Genomic DNA, 19,683 nt, shown 5'->3' on the forward strand with positions numbered 1-19,683 from the left:
CAATGTTAATGTACTTTTATTAGGACTGAGCGTTCACATTCATAAAAAAAAAAAAAAAAAAAAAAGGAGTAAAGTAACAAAACAGAGAATGAAGCCATGATTTACTCCAGGAAATGAGCCGCTGTTAAAGCTCCTCTTGGTTGCTCCTGGTGTCTCGTAGACGTATGAGGGACCTCAGCACCTCCTCCGTTTGTCTGCTGCCCAACTGTTTGCCCCCTCTGCTCCTCACGTTCACTGCTCCACTCTCACGCTCCTTATCACCCACCACTTCAAAAAAACAAGGGAGGAAAAAAATAAAGCCGCTGAAATATGTTAACATTGATATAAGGGAGGAAGAAGCAGGAGATGGAGCATCGGGGGGGTGGGGGGCATTTATATAGGCAGCTCCAAGTTGCTGCTTTCATTATTCATCTTTACCAAATATGTAGTTGTACTGGGCCAGCTGAGCGGAGCGAATCTTCTTATTTAAGGTGGCTCCTGGATCGTCGTTGAAATCCACCATGAAGCCAGCGTTGTGGAACGTCGCGACCACCTTCAGACAACCGAGAAGTTTTCCTCTAAAGATTTTATCTCTTAAAAGCTTCACATATTTACTGATTTATCACACTGAAATAAAAAAAAGATTAGACAAAGAGGACTTTGTTGGCAGTTGTCCACCAAAGACTGACCTGTCTAGAGTATGACTCACTGTTGCCCCCTACAGGAATCACCATGATCTGAGACGGAGACAACCACAGCGGCCTAGTTTGGACACCAAGAGAAACATAAGATCTCAGATTAGAAGATCATCTTTTATGGTTTATTTTGCCTCGTCATTCTAATATTTCTTTCATGTCTTATGTTTTTGAGTCACTTTTTAAATGTTTTTATTTGGTTAATTTTTTTCAGTGAAGCACACTGAATGAAGTGTGATACAAATAAACTTACCTTACCTGCACCATAATGGTAATTTATCAATTTAATTCCAAAAATGAAACTTGTATCTTAGATAGCTGCAAAGTACCCACAGGGTATATTTAAACTATTTATTACTTTTTCATTTGGATGATTACGACATAAAAATAACCAAAATTCAGATTCTAGGAAAATCAAGATATTTCAAAACCAATTAGAAAAGGATTTAGGTGGTTTTCACAGCTGATAGTCCAGCACACTCTGTTGGACTGGGACCAAAATCGCAACATTTGTTACATTTTCAACTGGTTCAGTTTCACTCTGCCTCAAACGAACCAAACCTTTAAAAAAAACTGTTCTCCCCCTCGCCTGTGGTGGCGCTGCACCAAGAACCACTGAAGGAAACAAAACAAAAACTTCTGAAGAAGACGGGAGCGCAACTTCCTTCTTCACGAAATGTAAACAAAAACAGAGTAGCATCACAATTTAGCAGCTGTACAATTTGTCTTTGGCAAAATACCACGAGCCATTTCTGCCACTAATACTAGAGACAAACAATTGTTTTGGTTTACCCACAATGCCCTGCGCTCTGGTCTTGCTTTTAAAGAGCTCTCTGGTGCGTCTGGCATTCATTTAAGCATTCGAACTGCACCAGAGTTCACTTCCACCAAACCGAGACCTGGGTTTGTAGGCGAAGCAGAGTTTGCTTTATTGGTCGGTATCAGAGTTCGGTTGTGCATTCACACGCAAACGAACCAAACTGTCGAGGCAAAAACTAGAGTTTGACTAAAGAGGATTAAACAGGGCTGCTGTGAATGAACCACATAATAAAAAACTGTTACTCAACTTTTTAAGAATATGCCAACGTAATGAGCTGTAGCTGTAAATGCCGTGTTTTGTTATTGTGACCTCACCATTTGCCTCCAAAGTTTTCAGCCAGTATAGCGATCATTCTCTCCAGTGACCCCAGTACAGCCCTGTGGATCATCACTGGTCTGTGCAGCTGTCCGTCTCGTCTGAGGAACGTTAAACGATGATTAGGTCACAGTGCAAATCAATGGGGAGGGCAATTTTAATGATTTTTTTTTTTTTTTAAAGAGTCGACATCTGCTAAAGCAACCACAACAAATCTCTCAGCTTTTGTGTTTTTACTCTTTTTCCTTACACAAAATCAAATAAATCAAGACAAATATTTGTGCTGCAGTTGGATTCCTCTTTGCTGGATGATTTAAAACACTTTGATAGAAGCAGATTAACATGAAGCAATGTGAGATCAGGAGCAGTATCCTCTGAAATGTAATCAACACCCAATTATTCACAACTAAATTAGGCTTTTCTTAACTTCAGTCATTTTAACCTGGACATCACAGGACTTTAAGCACAAAAATGCAAGTTTATAAAAATGACAAGTAGATGGCAGAACCCTGGAGGTTTAAAGCAGCACAGATGTAGGAATGTTTTGGAACGCGAGGGCCAAAGGCAGCAGATCTGAACCGACTCACCCGACGTATTGAAGGTTGAATCTGATGGGCAGCTGGAAGTCGAGCTGGATTGTGGCACACTGGTGTTGTCGGCCAATCGCATCTTTAATCTGGATGTCGATCTGAGATGAAACAGAGCAGCGTTTCCGAGTGTCCGGACTTCGCTTCTGCTTTTCAACAAATCTGATTTTAGAGCTCTTAGACACCAGCGGCAGCCCAAGCACATTTTTGTGGACTGAACTGGTTACAAACTGGTTTCTGGGAGAAGCTGCAGTACCCAATTGTGGCCAATGTGGCCCAGCTTCACAGCTGTGAGGAATGCGAGTTAGAAAAGCACAGGACACTGTGTGCATGTACCTCATACATGACCTGACCTTCCTCATGCCTAAAGCCAACATCCTCCTGCGACTTGTTCATCAGACGCACAAAAATAAACAAAGTCCCAAAAGAAAACAAAGCACATTCCATTTTAACAATTTCTAAATTTATACGTAAAACTCAGAAGCCAATGAAAAAAAGAATCTTAATTTAGATTTTACTGCTGTGACTTGCATCATTTAGATCTCACATTTTTTCTGCACAACTCCAATCTGTGGAGATGTGAAGGGAAAGGCAGCTCCACACTGAACAGAAAATGGTGAACATGTATCAACAAAGCAGTAATACAAGGCTTAAGGCAAAAGTGATTTAAAATCTGTCACAGACAGTTAAACTTAACAGAAAAGAACAACTATGTATATGTTTAAAAGCCCCCAAAGCTCTTATCCTGCAGATTTAGGGGTATACTTACAGATAAAAACATTGGTTTCTATGTAATAGTTGGTTCCGAACTCAGTAAACCTGAAATTAACCCTAACTGGGAATAAAGTGCTTAATTTCAGGTGCTGTGTAGCTTTCTGCAAAGTGGCATCTTCCATTTAGATATTTTTTTCTCTAATTGAGTCTTTAAAGTTTTTGCATGTTTTATTGATGCACCTCTGAGTTGCAAAACTGCGCAACCCGTTATACCTATTAAATCAGTATTGGCAAAGACAGATCCTGATCAGTGGATCGATAGCTGTAGCTGCCGTCAGTAAATGTTTGCACCTTTCTCACCATCCCTCCCTGCTGACCTTTGGTCCGTAGAAAGCTCCATCTCCAGGGTTCAGCTCCCAACGTTCGGCGAACTGCTGCAGACTCTTCTCCAGCTGCTGCTCAGACACAAACACACAAGACGACTGGAGATGAGGCGGCGCAGGAGAACATGCAGATGATTAATTCACATTATTATCAGCATTTTGGGCTTTGAGTGTGAACTGTGGGAGCTCATAACACTGATGTACAGTTACAGTGAACAAAATTTCCTTTTTAAGACAGGAGAGGACATTGATACATGTATGTCAGCTATGAATTGGTTCTACACTGGTTCTTGGTTTTTCCATGGATGAAAGTTCTTGCTCTTTTTTTGGGACCAACTTTGAGTTGGTGGAGAAGAAAGAAACACAGCAGCTGCAAGTGGGCTCATGCAGACCCGACAGCCAATCAAAACGTCTTGAGCAGGAAGTTTTATGCTTCCTTGAACAGATTGAGATAGGTCTTTGGGAAACATAAAACATGTTCATTACAAGTCTTATTACAGTTTAGTTCCTCTTGTCACTTTAAATCCAAATAAGCTGCTGCTGGCCACGCCCCCTAATTCAACATTTACACTCACACATGAAAATGGCAGCAAACAGATGCGCAGTTATATGACTGTACATCTTTAAAAAGCAGAAATGGAGCCCCCTGCACAATCAACTAGAAATCTTAAAGTGGTTTATGGTCATTTACAAAAAAAAAAAAAAAAAACACTTGTCTTTTCCATCAGCCATTGCACATAACATACAGCGGTAAAAAAAGCTGACCAAACGTGCTGGAGCTCCGTTTGGGTTTCTAGATGACGACTGGGTTAAGCTGGGGTTGCTAGGTAACAGGGCGATGTCTATGGGTTGTCTCTTAGCAATCGGGAAGTTTTTGAAACTGCTTATTTTCCAGACAGCGAAAAATATTAAAGTAGTGTCAAAAACATCTCGGTCTTAGAAACAGCAAAGACCCAAATGGAAGCACAAAAACATGCAAATTATCTATGTGAATTATCTAAAACAGGTCTCCTTTAAACTCTAAAGTTGGTTTTGTTGTGAGCTACCTAATTCAGAACCATAAAGTTGTTAGAACAGATCCAATGGCAAGAACAAGTCGAGTTAGCACAAGTGTAACATGAGCTCTCCTTCCATCTTCCTTTTCTTTATTTGAGGAGTTTCAGGCGGTTGTCACCAAAGCTGAACTTACGTCTGCTGCTGTTCACTGAATTTATAAACAACCATTTCCAACAAGGGTTTTAAACCCACTGCCTATTCTCTTTCATGTAATCAAACACTTCTAGTAAATCCTTCTCCAAGCACTGTGTTTAGCTTCTTCCAGCGCTTTTAGAATCACATTGCATTAATAAGTGAGGCTGTTGACATTAGGGTATCTGTTTGCATGAAAATTGTGATTAATGATGTGATCTGTGTGGTGAACTGAATGCTTGAACCGTAATCCTGAGGAGAAATTAAAAACTAGCTGCATAAAACATTAAAAATAAAACAAGGACGTGGCTCAGAGTTAAGAACTGGTGAAGCACTTGAACCAGTTTGGTGGAAACAGCCCATCAGGGTCTTATTTAGGGCTACGTTGTGATCAGCAGTGTGTGAAAGTGTGTGCTTGCCTGTTCGGCGTGGTCCCACTGTTCAGGCTCCCCCAGGCACGGAGTGGGACGTGTGGACAGCAAGCAGTGGAAGGAAAACCCAAACACTTGATAGACGCTCCGAACAAAGTCCAAACAAGCCACAATCTCCTGTTCCAGCTGCGGAGAAAGAGCGAAATGGCGGGGTGACGGAGGGGGCAACAAGAGGACAGGGAGGTATGCAACAATCAACAGAGCTGAGGTAAGACAGAGGAGTTCAAAGGGTTAAATTCCTATCCAGGTAGGAAGAGTGCATCTAAGATTGAATTAGCATTTCAGAACCCAGTGATTATCATGTGATCTCTGAATTACCGGGACGCAACCAGAGACTGGAGAGCGGATATGATGGGAGAGATCCAGGTCTGGATGCAGCGGATCAGGATGACTGTACAGCTGCAGCGCCACACATGTGGAGGTATCATGTTTGAACGGGACAAAGGGTCACATTCATCCAGCCGGAGGCCTCCTGGAATGCCTCAGGAGTTATTTGTACAGCCCATCTAATTACCGTGCCACATGTATCTCCTTTACAGTTTCGATTTAATTGAAGCACCTCCAGAGATACAATATGGCTTAAATAGATGAAAAAAAAAACAAAAAAAAACATGTTCTACCTGCTCCGGTGTGCAAAAAATGTGTGCGTCGTCCTGGCAGAACCTCCGGACCCGAGTCAGCCCTCCCAGAGCTCCAGACAGCTCATTACGATGCAGAGCCCCGAAGTCGGCCCAGCGCAGAGGAAGCTCCCGCCACGAGCGAACCCGATGCTCAAACATGAGACTAGGCGAAACAGAGCAGAGTCGGTTACCATGGAGACGTCCAAATGTAGAAATAAGTGTGACATAAACAGCTTTTACAGTCCCGCAAAGCGGAAATTCAGGTGTACAAGCAGCAACTGATGTAAAGGCTCACAAAAAAAGTTTTTAAAGTGTTAAAAGCAATATATAAAAAACAAGATCAACATTAACAAAAATAATACTATATATTAGGAAATGACAATAAAGCAATAACAACCTATATTGCGATACACTGGTGATCGGTAAACAGATGATACTTTAATAGAATGTTCAATAATTCCACTGATCTCCAATCCAGAAACGCACAGCATTATGGGAGATGTAGGCAGAGGAAAGGTTCTAGCAGCTCAACCTTTCACAGCCAGCTAAGCAAGGTTGGTGGAATCAACTAACTCGCTCACTCTTTGGTTACCTAGCAACTCACTCATTCTTTGGTTACTTAGCAACAACCCGCTTGAGTAAGCAGCAGTTTTAAGTTTTGCCACTGTGCCTCATAACTGCTAATAAATAAACAATAACGATGTGGATAAAACAGGAAAGATCACATCACAAGTTTGGAAGTAAATCAGGCAAATAAAGCAAAAAAAAAAAAAAAACAACAAAAAACTAATCAATAATTATCAATATCAATTGGTATGAAACACCAATATTGTGATCAAAATATCGTGTATCCGTGCAGGAAAACAGATGTGGAATAACAGTGGAAATGGCATTTAAAAGTGAGCAAACAGCAACATGGATGTAAACACTTATTGATTTTGTTCGGAGTAGTGATGGTTTAAAGTCCGAGAGCTGCTGGGAGGAAGGATCTGCGGTAATGCTCCTTTGTGCATTTAGGATGCAGCAGTCTGTCGCTGAAGGAGTGCTGTGTGTTATGCATGTGTGTGTGTTTGCTTTTACCAGTGTGCAGGGCAGTTCATGGGCTTCAGAGCGAAGGTCTGAGCGCCCTCTGAGGTCACGGTGAACATGTTCTCGCTGTAGTGCTCCCAGTGGCCCGAGCGCTCCCATAACGCGGTGCTGTAAAGAGTCGGGGTCACGACCTCGGTGAAGCCTCGCCTTCGGTACTCGCTCTGTGAGGGGTCGGAGAGGGAAGGATATGTGCAACAATGAGCGAAGGAGCGGGTCAAGCTGTCACAACAGCGTCATTATTAAACCAAGACTAACATCCTGACCACGGACACACACTCATAAATCTTCAGGGTCATAAACTGAGCACATTAACGGGAGAATTCAGCTCGCAGAAGAAACAGTCATTACCAAGAGGAACGAATGAAAAACCTTCAGCTGCTGATTCTCATCCAACTTTACTGCAATAACACCGAGGCATGTTTTGTATTTGGATTCAGCTAAACTGCATTAAAAGGCCATTTTTATTAGCAGTCTAAATATGCAGTTCAGCTATTGTGACTAAGTATTGCTGCAGTTTCAGATCTAATTTCTAATGTTTCTAGAAAAGAAATTAACGCCTCAACCCGTCTTGGAGATGGACAAACATTTCCTCAGACAATGTGCCAGAATATTGAGCCAGATGTTACAAATCTATGTATGTGCAAAAAGCTTTTATGTACGGAGATCTAGTCTTTTAAGACTTCTTTAGTTTATTTAACTTTAAGAATACAGTAAATCTCCTGCATTTCTGGGTTTTCTTCAAGTTTCAAAAGGTTAAATTTAAGGTTTTAAAGACCTTTTTAAGACCATTATGGCTTAAATGTAAAATCTGCACAAATGACAAAAAAAAAACCAAACAAAAAAAACAAGTTAACATGGTCATGTCATAACTTTAAATTTCTGACTTTTTTGTATTTTTGAAAAATTATTGCTGCTTAACTTTGTGTTTATGCAAAATGCATACAATTTGTCCAGTTGATGTATTTTAAGCTTGAAGTCTCAAAGCTAAATTAAGAAATTTGTGTCCCTTTGACATTTTGGCTGACGTATTATTTTACAGTTTGAAATATTTTATCTCCACTTACTAAAAATCTACCAACTTGGAACTAGATTTTTTTTAAGTCTAAAGATTAGATTTGAGACTAAAGTCCTGGATTTTTGAAATAAATTATCTTGACAATGGATTACAAAACCTCAATTTAAAAAACAAAACAAAAAAACAAACAGTCTACATTACTCCAAAAGCTTTAAATTAAAAATTAAGATAATCTGTTGATTCTGTATATTCACCATATTTGATTCCAGTCATTCATGTTAATCTGAAAAGTTCTTTAAAATATTAGTGTAGTTTAAAAACATAATTTATTTAAAACATCACAGATGTGATGATTTTATTTACTGACTGTTACTCTAGTAACAACACCATTTATGAAACTTATTTGTCGTCTGTCGATTGTAAATGTTTGGCATAAAATTAACTCCACCAGAAATAAACTACAATAAAGTACCAGTCTTTTTCCCAACTATCTGAAGCATAAAAAGTAGAGCACCTTAATAAAGTCAGTGAGTGTGTTGTAGATGTGGGCTCCTTTAGGCAGGAAGAAGCAGCTGCCTGGGCTCACTTCGTTGAAGAAGAACAACTCCTGGTCCTGAACGAAAACATAAAATCTATTTACCGATGAGAGGGTAAGGGGTAGGGTTGGGGTTACCGCTTAACCTAACCCTACCCTGATTTTACCACTTAGTTTCACTTCTGTAATGCATCTCTCATCTCACTGTTCCTATCCGCCGGTGGTCTCTCCTCCGCGCCTCTTCCTGTTCCCTCTCCCACTCCTCCCTGTCCTTCTCTCCTGGAAACGCCACACCTAGCAGACGCGTTAAGCCACTGGGCTCCGTCTGGTTGGACAGCGTGACGGAGGACAGCTGGGATGAGAGAAAATAATGAGCGAACAAACGGATGGCAACAGAGGAAAGGAAAGTGACAGGCTGGCAAAAAAAAGAAAAAGGGAAGAATGTGATATTTATCTGATGGAAAGCATTGTGTTAGCGCTTGGAACAGGAATACGGCTTCTGGCAAACACAACATCCTGTCACCAATATTTCCAGCCTCATGCTGTTGTGGAATTCCAGTCTGCTCAGTGACAGACCAGTACAGAACCAGAGCCACGGATCAGAAAAATGAGGAAAAAATGTCTGATTTATTCGGGGAAAAAAGCCACATGAAAGTAGGATGGAGTCATCTGATTATAGTGTGATCAAAAATTCTCAATCATCTTGCTTGAAGCATAAAGAAAAGACCAGAGCTATAAAAGATAAAACAGTGTTTGGCTTTCTAGACACTAGTTATCCATCCTGAAGCTAGAATTATAAAAAGGCAAACGCGTGAAATTACAGAGAAGCTGACCAAAAAAAAAAAAAAAAAAAATCAAGAAAACAAGCAGAAGACAGAAACAGCCACGCACCTGCAGCATCTTAAAGACTTTGAGGAAACCTGTGTGTGGGAGGAGAGGCCCGTCACACACCGCTAACCTGTCCCCACATCTGAATCACACAGGATAACAGCAGGTCACATTTCTGTTGTTACAAAATAAACAACTAGAAAGCAAGTCGATATGAACACATGCCTGTAGACTGTGACTGTGGGGCCGTTAATCTGCTCCTCTAGAAGCTGCATCCGCAGTTTACTGTCCTATAACACACACAGAAACACACACACACACACACACACACACACACTGCACTATTACAAAACACAGATGCATAATAAGGCAAGTGTCAAAGTTATTAAACTCAAAATAAACTATTAGAACTAAATATGGGGCTACAAGACTGAGCATCACGAAGACAATAACAGGAGGGTGCTTAAAAAATTATACTTTAAGAAATGAAATATTACTGCATGCTTCCAAATTTTTCCCTGAGTTCTTAAGTCTTGATTAAATTCGGTTTTCTGGAGTATGAAAAGCATTCCTCCTTTTAGCTGTTCAGCACAGGAACATATAACAGCAGAGCCAAACTAAACAGAACAAGCCATTTCAAAGTATTTAATTAAACTGGATTGATGCGGATGCTCCAACATGGCTGACCTCAAGCGTTTCTGTTCTTGCTTTACTGTGCAAAACGGTCTGGAGAAAGTCTCCACTTCCTGACGAAAGAAGTGCTGCATGGACGGAAATTACATCTGAGCTGAAACCTGATGTTTATTAAAGCACCACGTTTGTATCAATTTAAACAAACCTGTGAATTCTCCATCAAGCATTTTTGTCCGTTTCCGTTGCCTTTAGTGGCTCCTGGTGATTTGAACTTTTTCTGTGATTGCACTGCAACAGATTTTCTTTAAACCAAACAATGAATGAACTACTATTACTGCTTTCTCTACTCCTTTAATTTGTAACCAGCAATTCATCGGATACCCAACAATTTCCACTGCAGATTCCCCTGACAAGGCAGAAACAGCAAAGGTAATTGCGTACCTACCTGCAAAAAAACTATTAGACTAAACTAAAAGAGTTCCTAGAGAGCAGCTTGAAGTGCTGCATCACTCAACTCCTCAAAACATGGAAAAAAGCTATGAATTTAAGACGCATCTATATGTATTTTAGGCTCCCGTATGAAACAATCGATTAGTAATTTGGACTTTCCAAGGTCTAAAAATTTAAATTATTAAGTTTTGGACTTTTTAAGATGCAGCAGAAATCCATTTTTGCAGGTTGTATGCAGCTATTTAAAGGATTTACAGTGTTAGATGGCAAGACAATGAATTAAAACAAGGGAGGACCTAACTGTTTGTGCCTGATGTACAACATATTTAATTGCAGCATAAAAGATGAGGTAAAACAAAAGAACATTATGAGACATACAGCAATAATTACTGACCTGAAACAGTTCATGAAGCTCTGCTGTGTTCAGGTCCAGTCCGACTAAAGGACGTTTGAGGGCTGCAGCCTCCTTACATTTTGCCTCCACATCACTCAGCGACAAGGAACTGAGGAAGAAATAAACAAATTAAAACTTAAAGCTTCCACACTTTCCCAGACTCATTCTGTGTTAGATTTTTCCAATACTTTATGACCTTGAGTACTAAAGTATTAATCTAGGTCAGCTTCTCCATCTTTTTTCTCAAAGAAACCATGAAACACAATTGTGAAACTAATGAAAAATAAAGGGTCATTTCAGCTTTTTGGCATCTAGATATAGTAGGATTGCATGAAATCTCTATATAGGACTTCAATACATATCCTTCATCTCAAAGTTTACTAATTAATACTTTCACTTCACATATGCAAAAACAAAAAACTGCAAAGTATCTGATTTTTAAGGGTTGTGAATTTATTGGTTAGTGACTAAGAAACTAAAATGAGCATTAGGTTTAATAGAAGGCCAACTTTTTATGGGGCGTACAAAAAAACCCTCAAAAAGTTTATCCTCTTCATAGAAATCAACTGTTTTCCATAATAGTTTTACCTTGGAGATAATAGAATTACAGTCTAGAAATTAAAGCTTTCCTCCCCCATACATTTTATTTTTTCTACATTTATGCAGACTTGGAAAATGATCAATTCAGACTCCATAACTTTCCAAAGTTTTCAAGACCACGCAAGAACGCTGAGTGTGCAACATTACAGCAAATACAGATGAAATAGACATAATGCACAGGAAAAATGAAAGTAAAAATACCTTCTAACTTGGCGAGTTCAGCGACTGAAGCTGAGCTCATGTTTACGAAGGACAAGACTCACCTGCTGCTTGGGACGTGGTCGCAAAAAAGTCCGAGCTCCGACGCTCCTTCCCTGCAGACCTCTGCAGCAAACGCCCCCTCCAACACACCGCCAAGGACACACGCTCCTGTCCTCCATGCTGCCTGTAAATTAGAGTTTTTTTGCTCAAAGACCCAGAGGGTTTTAAAAAAAATAGAAGGTGTCCATAAGGTTTACATAAAAAAAAGTTGACATCTACAGCAATATCAGATTGTTTTCTTTACTTGTAAGGAGTTCAAAGTTCACAGAAAAAAAAAAAATTCCTTTCTTTGAAACCAAACCAGTCAGTAAAAAAGGGTAAGAAGAATTAATGAGCTATAGATTAAATATTGATCTCATAGATTATCAAGGAAACAGGTATGTTTCCTTTATTTTCCCCATTTGATGTCAAATTTCAGGTTAAATTAAGGAAACAGACAAACAGAAAAACAAACACACCTACAGCCAGAATTAAATTACGAGAATGAAGAAGTACGACAGTAATTTGAAATAATATGAAAATAGAGTTATAATACTATGAGAATAAAGTCAGTGTAATAAGAATGAATTGGTAATAATACGAGCAAAAAAGTCATAACGATATGAGGATAAATTCATAACATTTCCAGAAAAAAAGTCATAATATTAAGAGAGTCACGTTGTAATCTTAGGAGAATGTAGTAGAAATTTTACAGTCCAACACACAAAATAATATTGTGAAGTTATACATTGGTATCAGTTTTACCAATAGAATATATTTAATCTTTAAAAGCATCAACATCCAATTATTATCAGTAGGAAGATTTTGAAACGACCGTTTCAAAGAATGAACCACACGGACTGAACTGATCATGAAATGTTTTATCAAAGCTTTGCTCTCAATAAAATGACTTTCTTTTGGGAATACTGCATCTTTGTTCTACCAGTATAAAGACTTTATTGTGGTAGTATTGACTCTACTCTCCGTCTGTCTGTCCCTAATACTCTGTCATACATACCTGTCTGCCTTCAGCCGAGTCAAACCCCAGAAGCTGCAGTTCACAGTCTGCCTCTAGAGGTCGCCCCAGCTCCCACAGCTCCCCATTCACCTTGCACACCAGCGCTCCTTTCACCCTGAAATAAAACATGAATTTACACCTGCAATCATGCAACGCCTCAGAAACATTTCCGCCTCTCCTGTGTATTTACCTCAGACTCTGTGCAACGTAACGCGGTGTGGTTACTCCAGCTGTTCCCTTCACCGTCTGTCCATTAGTTAGGCGGACGGAGAGAGGGCTTTCTCTAACTTCACCTCTCCTGTTCTCGTCTCTTTGTTCCCTGAGAGACTCAAAGACGCGCAGGCGCTCAGACAGGGCTGGAGACAGCTGGAGCTGCAGAGGAGAAATGGAAATATTTAAAAAAGAGTAGGCAGGCACATTGTGAAACATAACGAAAGTCAGGGAATGAGCAACAGTCATTAACATTAACAGCGTTTCATCATTTCAGTTGTAAATCTTATCCTAAAGCAATGTTTTTGTAACAAGAAAAAGTGACTTTTTTTGTGCTTAAAGCATATTTTGGAACGAAAGAGGTGGTGACTGTTTTGCCAAAATCACTTTTTGCAAAAAGCTATTTTTACCGTTGTAGTAGGAAGGTGACGATATGTTAGAATTACTGTTCAACTCTAAAATGCCTATTTTATAAGGGCCAAGGGTTTGGAGAATAAGTTATGTTATTTCATTTGTTACTCCCTGCCAAACAAAATGAACATCCAGTCAAAATGATGACTCAAAACTGTGGTTCTCATACATCTGGTGGTCCTCAGGCTTCCTCTAGTGGCAACAATGTGAAATTCAAACTTTATGTCTAACCAATAAGGTAAGGCCATCGCAGGGATGCAACATTTTTTATTTCAAGGTTCTAGAATCAAATTTCCTGAATTTTCATTACTTTAATCCATTTTTTTAAATATACAAAAAGAATGTTCTGAATATTTGGCAGATATTTCCAGAGAGGTTGGGTTTTAAACATTGGACATCCATCAAAAGTAAAAGGAATGAAAGTGGCGAAAAAAAGGAACAAAAGGGAAGAATGGTTAAAAAAAGGGAAAAATATTCAACCGAAAGAGGAAGCGAGACAGAAAGAAAGAAAATAATGGAAGATAGTTCATAAGGAAACAAATGGAGGACAGAAATAACCAAAAGATAGAATGAAATCACAGGAGGACAGAATTAAGGAGGAAACATCAGGAATAATTAAAGGAAGAAGGAATGAACAAAGAAACAACAAAACAGAAAGAAATAACTGGAGGACAAAAAGAAAAAAAACTGTTGAACAGGAAGGAAGACAGGAAAAAATGAATTGAATGATAGAAAGTAAGATGGATGGAAGTAAGAAATGTTTTTAAACACAATAATCTTTTTTTTCTGTATTGCTCTAAAGCTAAAAATACATAAATCAATTTACACACTCATCCAGACTGTGTAGGAACTCTGTACTCAAAAAGGTTTGTTGTTCAAGCAAGCTACAAGATTCTGGAATATAAATTTAAAAAAGATGTGCAAAGAACAATATCCAGAACAAATTCGGAAACTGGAGAGAAAGACAGTGAACCAGAGAAAACTCATGTTTTAAGTAAAAGTATGTTTGCTTTCTCCAATGCTTTTAACACAATTCAGCCTGATTTGCTTCGTCAGAAACTCCAGAAGACAAGTGGAGACCTCAACAATCATGTTGAAGGAGTACGTGTCTAGCCTGGTGATCAGGAGCACCACAGGGAACTGTACTCTCACCATTTAGATTCACTCTGCACACTTCAGATTTCCAGGACGAAACAGACGCCCGTCAGATTACGTCAGGTGTATCAGAAATGGACAAGAGGCGGAGGACCGAGATCTGGTATCATGGTGTGGAAACAATCAACTCATCTATAACATGAACAAAGATGGTTGTAGATTTCAAGAGAAACAGGGTTAGAGCAAACTCTATTTCCATCATGGGGGAAAAAGTAGAAGTGGTTGAGGAATATAAATGCCTCAATGTCCACCTGGACAACAGACTGAACTAGAAGAGAAGAATCTACAAGAAAGGACCGAGCAAGCTGTTTCTTGAAGTTTAAAGTTCTTTGGTGTTTGGAGCAAAATGCTGCAGATCTACTGCAAATCTGTTCTAGACTCCTCTAGAACATCTGGAGAATATAGTACAAATGAGATTTCTTTATAGAACGAAGATGATTACAGACAACCCGGTGCATCCTCTTCATGCTTTACAACAGACCGTCTTCAGCCAGAGGCTTTTTCAGACGTGAAAAAGTAATACTGTCTCCTACAGGAGATCCTTCCTGCCATCAGCATCTACTACTCTTTGAAGAAATTTCAATAATATGAGTTATAAAGAACATTTAATTTCCCTTTGGGACAAATAAGGTATTTTTGAACTGACTTTTGAAAAAAGGACTGGTGGCTATTTCAGCAGAATCATCACCATTTGCATTAGTCCAACTAGAAAACTTGAATTAAGTTGCTGTAGGACATTAAAGGCACACTCTCTTTGCAACAAATGCTCAACTCCATTCCATTGACAAATTTAATGTCTGTTGTTATGCTATAACTATTATCAATATAAGTAACTGACAATGGCAATTTGTTTTATTTGTAGATTAAAAGAATGTCGATACATTGTCTGCCTGATCATCTGGCAGAAATTTGTCATTTGGTTTTGAGTAAGTAAACCAAAGACAGACATATCTGCAAGATGAAAAGCATTTCTGTGGCTATGCTGACAGTAAAAGCGTAAAACAAGTGAGGCTGGGTCCGTTTATCATTTAAACACATTCAGGCAGACCTTAGCTGACAGTCAGTCAGTCTCTGTGTGCTGATTTATTAATAGTAACCCTCCCCTTGAAGCCTCCTTTAGACACCTTTGCATGGCAGAGTAGATCTGTAAGCACAATGGATCAGTCACATGAAATGTCCCAAGTCCCATAAAAAAAGCTACAGCTTCGGTCATTTAGGTTTGCAAATGCAAAACTGTTAGGCCAAAAAAGTGCCAAAATTCAAATCCAAAAACAAATCATAAACATGAAAATGTTGACCTCGAGAAATTATCTCAAGTGTAGAATGCCAAGCTAAAAAAGAAAGTGCTGCATCATTGTAATAACTAGCACTGGCATAACATTATGACCAGCATGGGCGCCCTGTCTTTGCAGATCCACGTGCAAAACAGTGAAGAACTGTGTATTCTGCCACCTTTCTGTAAGATCCAGCATTAACGTCTACAGCAATCTGAAATAGAGCAACTCATCTGTTGCATTTTATCAACAGATGAGTTTATGGTTTAAAAACGTTCCTTTCTTGGGTCGCTTTTAATTAATATTGACCACTGCAGACATGATCAACCCAGAATAGCTACAGTTTTGGAGATGCTCTGACCTACTTTTGTAATCACAGACTGATCCTTATATCCTTATGAAGCCCAATTTTCCTGCTGGTAACATTCAATCTGAGTTGAGAGTTATCTTACTGCTTAATATTGTTAACTAATGTAAATCCTAATGCTAATTATTGGAAATGCAAATATTCTGCTGGGGACAATGTAGCTAAATGAGAACACCCACATTCCCAGAAAAGTCAAAGTATTATGCAAACATTTTGTAACTAATGACAATACTGACACATGGTACGGTTTTAATTTTGGAGTAGCTGAAAAAAGGGGAATATTAAAAAAAAACTAATTGGTTACATCAAACATATTCCTATTAAATTGCTCCTTTCCCCCAAAGGACATTTATTTTAATGTAATTATCAGCTAATGCAACCCGTTTAGTCAATAATAAAAGTTTTAAATGCGTAATTACACTTAATAAATGTACAAAACAGAATTTGTCTACACACGTATTAAATGGACATCAGCTTCAGCTCATGACATGACGACACACAGTAAACACACTGCCCAGTATGCTAACGTTAGCATCAGTTAGCTTCCAGTTGCTACCACAAGTTTCCGCACCTTGCTGTATCTCCTTCGTGCGTGGAGTGTCGACCTACTCACGAGCAGCTTAAGCAGCTGCGTCACCGCCATCCTGAACACACCTGCCTATAGGTTTATTTACAAACATGCCTCATCTCTCCTTCTCCCTATGCAAGCGGCCATAACACAGGAAACAAGAAAGTAGGCAGAGCAGCGGTGACGTTCGTTGAGGTCAGACTCAGTGACGCAGATTCGGGAGCAGCGTGCGCGTTCGCGGCTAAAAGCCAGAGCGCGCTTACACTCAAGAGATGCGCAAAACGGACAGAGAAAAAAGGAAGGATGCAGGGCGCGATACACTGAAAAACGAATAATTAGTAGCTCAAATTGACGTTATTAGTAATTAATTTAAGTCAGAAACTCTTAAAGATTTCGCAGTAGACATTCTGCTGCATACGGGCGATAAACAAGGTGGAAAAGGGTAGTGTTTGTGCCTTCTCTAGTTTTAAATACATTTAATCATTTAGTTAACATCCAGATAGATTTTGCAAACATTTTCCCCTTAACGTCAGCATTCCTTCAGTAATCAGACATTCGCAACACATTTTAATCCTTCAGTTACAAAACTAATCACATTTAATATTTAATTTCGAGAATGTGCGAGCAGCGATCTTATTTACAGACGCACTGAAATACAATGCTCTTCTAAACTGAAAAAACTAATTTCAATGATTGTAGATGCTGTACATTGAATTTAGCATTTTGAATGATCTCATTAAAACCTTACTGATCAAGATGAAGCTTCAAGATGGAGTACCACCAATCTGCCACACGAGGGTGCTAGGGCATTATAAGAGTAGAATCGATCTTGATATCACCTTTCAGCATATTATACATTTTAAATTATTTCGGTGTCTAACATTTCCCATCATTAATTCACTGACATACTAAGTCATTTACTATAGTCTAATTCAGTAGGGGTAATGTATGTGTTTAGTATCTTCATGAGCTTCCAGCTGGAAATTCAAAATAATTAAAAAACACTGCTAATGCCAAAAAAAGGTAGATTAAAATATGGCACGTTTTAAATATAGATAATTGCCAACAATAAATTTGGAGATGAAAAAGTTCTTTACTGCTTAACATTAGCTTGATGGTGTTTTGTAAAAGAGTCAAATTTCAACTGGGTCATGAAACATTGCAATAAGTAAAGCAAGGTTTTTGACTGTAAATCAGCAAACTTTGGGCCAACTAAAAGTAAAAATACTTTTGGATATCATCATATTTATGTTTTTAAAGGCAGACGAGATAAAAAAAATAGGAGCGTATGAAAATAAAACAGTTGCTACACTTGTCCAGCAAAATGTGCCGACATATTAAGTGAAACCATTACAACTGGACTTAAAATAAGGACAGATTTGCTGGATCATAAGGACATAATCTTCTATAAAAAAGTGCCTGTTTTCTTGAGAGGTAGACTTGTATTCTCGTTAACAGCTGCTGCAGAATGTGTGCATGTTCATCACAAGAGAAAGGACTGGACACTCAAAGACCAGTGATATAGCATCATTGATGAGAACAGCAGTGAAACGTGTCAAATATATACAGACCATCAACTTCGGTACATCTTCAGTCATTTTCAAACTCAACTTTTCAAATCAATATTTCTTGTTGTGAAAGAAAAATACATTTACAAACACAAAAAAGGAAAAAAGTTCAACATGTTTGGTGTTTGCTTGCAGAGGCCTAAGAATTAACCTCGCTAATAACTCTCCACGTAGTGTAATCACTGCAAACTAACTTCATCGCTAGCGTCGACTGCAGAGGCGACAAGACAGGCAGATTTGTGAAAACTGTGATAACACTTACATTTTAAAACTCGATTATCACCAACGTCATGCAGAATGTGAAGCATTATTTAAACTTAATCTGCAAACAGAGGAAACAACAGATTTGACAAAGGAGTTATGCGGCTTGGAGGGAAACAATCTGCACCTTTCAGGTGGGCAAAAGAATGATCACATCTTGGAAACAATCGTGGCCCCCCTTTCGCACTAGCTGAGCTGAGAGGTGCAGAAATGCTCTGGGGGGAAAAAAAAGCACAGGAGCTTGAAGCAGGAAAATGAAATGAAAATATTTAGATGCTGATTATTTCAAATATTTCTTCCTTCCCATCCCCAACTCCACTCTTATACTGATAACCAGAAAAATCCTTGCAAATGTATATCCTGGAGCATTGCAAAATAAAAAAAATTAAAAAATGAAAGGGCAAAAAGCTTTAAAATAAATTCAGCTTTTACTGCTGTAGCATAATCTTATACTGAAACATTAAGAATAACCCAGCCTTTATTTTTTTAAATTATTCTTTGAGACGTTTAAACGGTTGGTCTTTTAATTGATACTCACTTTTGCCAAAATACTGGCATACTCAATATTTAATTAAATGTAACTGAAGCACTTTATTTGTTCTTTAAATTTTTTTTCTTTTTACTAAATCAGAGTGTATATGAATTCAATACCAAACGTTTCTGTATTCTGGGGCATAATTAAGATGCAGGGGGTTCAATTGTTTTAGCAGCTGGACTTGGATCCATGTTTGTCTTGTACGGCAAGCCGGGTGGTACCAGCGATAAAAGACAAGTAACCCCAAAGCTCACTGTAAGGAAACTAGCATTTTTTTGGGGAGGCGGGGGATCACCAAATCACCATAGCAGCCATTACAGATGCCTTTTCCAGTCATAACCAAATATGGATTTAGCTAAACTCTACCAGGACTTTAACAGAACCATGTGTTTTGATCAGATGTCCTGACAGTTTTAAATGAGTCTCTGCTCCAACACAACTATCTCCACAGCATGTCGAAGTTCTGCTGAGGCCTGATAATGAACATTTGATTATGGTGTGCTGAACCTGGGAAAGCATTGAAACATGCAGGATAGAGGAACGGGTAAGATCCCTCTCTCTGTAAACTCCATTGTTTTTAAAACGCCAACATAAATCTCTGTCCCATTATAAAGTATTGACCGCATGTGTGCCCCTTTATTGTTTGAATATTTTGGTGTGAAAAATGTTATACTGAATAAATGTACTCAAATAAAATTTATATATATATATATATATATATATATATATTTATTTTTTGTTAAACTGACAGTATAGGATTAGGCTACAAAGAGATGCGTTCATTTAAAAAGATTTTAAAT

General features: G+C 38.7%; 2 protein-coding genes across 3 annotated transcripts in view; both read right to left on the reverse strand.

Annotated features, from left to right (window-relative positions):
- tars2 (threonyl-tRNA synthetase 2, mitochondrial) lies at window positions 1–16,745 on the reverse strand. Of its 2 annotated transcripts, none has more exons than XM_014987181.2 (18): window positions 16,523–16,745; window positions 12,725–12,906; window positions 12,535–12,649; window positions 11,540–11,661; window positions 10,677–10,785; window positions 9,425–9,489; window positions 9,263–9,341; window positions 8,577–8,723; window positions 8,351–8,449; window positions 6,813–6,982; window positions 5,733–5,895; window positions 5,101–5,238; window positions 3,488–3,565; window positions 2,397–2,497; window positions 1,809–1,910; window positions 669–741; window positions 418–532; window positions 1–267 (listed from the first exon to the last, which is right to left on the reverse strand). In XM_014987181.2, the coding sequence occupies exons 1-18, from the start codon at window positions 16,592–16,594 to the stop codon at window positions 125–127; spliced, it is 2,073 nt and encodes a 690-aa protein (XP_014842667.2). In that variant the 5' UTR covers window positions 16,595–16,745; the 3' UTR covers window positions 1–124. The 2 variants fall into 2 exon arrangements, with proteins under 2 accessions (XP_014842667.2, XP_087870287.1); XM_088014161.1 differs by lacking the exon at window positions 16,523–16,745 and adding an exon at window positions 14,308–14,329.
- The window catches only part of rprd2b (regulation of nuclear pre-mRNA domain containing 2b), a 27,044-nt gene continuing 20,206 nt past the window's right edge, over window positions 12,846–19,683 (reverse strand). Inside the window, exon 11 of the mRNA XM_088014159.1 lies at window positions 12,846–12,906. The gene's annotated coding sequence lies outside the window, so the exon portion shown is untranslated. The remainder of the gene's footprint in view (window positions 12,907–19,683) is intronic.

Source organism: Poecilia mexicana, unplaced genomic scaffold (genome assembly GCF_051168715.1).
Source record: "Poecilia mexicana isolate PSO_F unplaced genomic scaffold, ASM5116871v1 scaffold_16, whole genome shotgun sequence".
NCBI classification, from domain to species: Eukaryota; Metazoa; Chordata; class Actinopteri; order Cyprinodontiformes; family Poeciliidae; genus Poecilia; species Poecilia mexicana.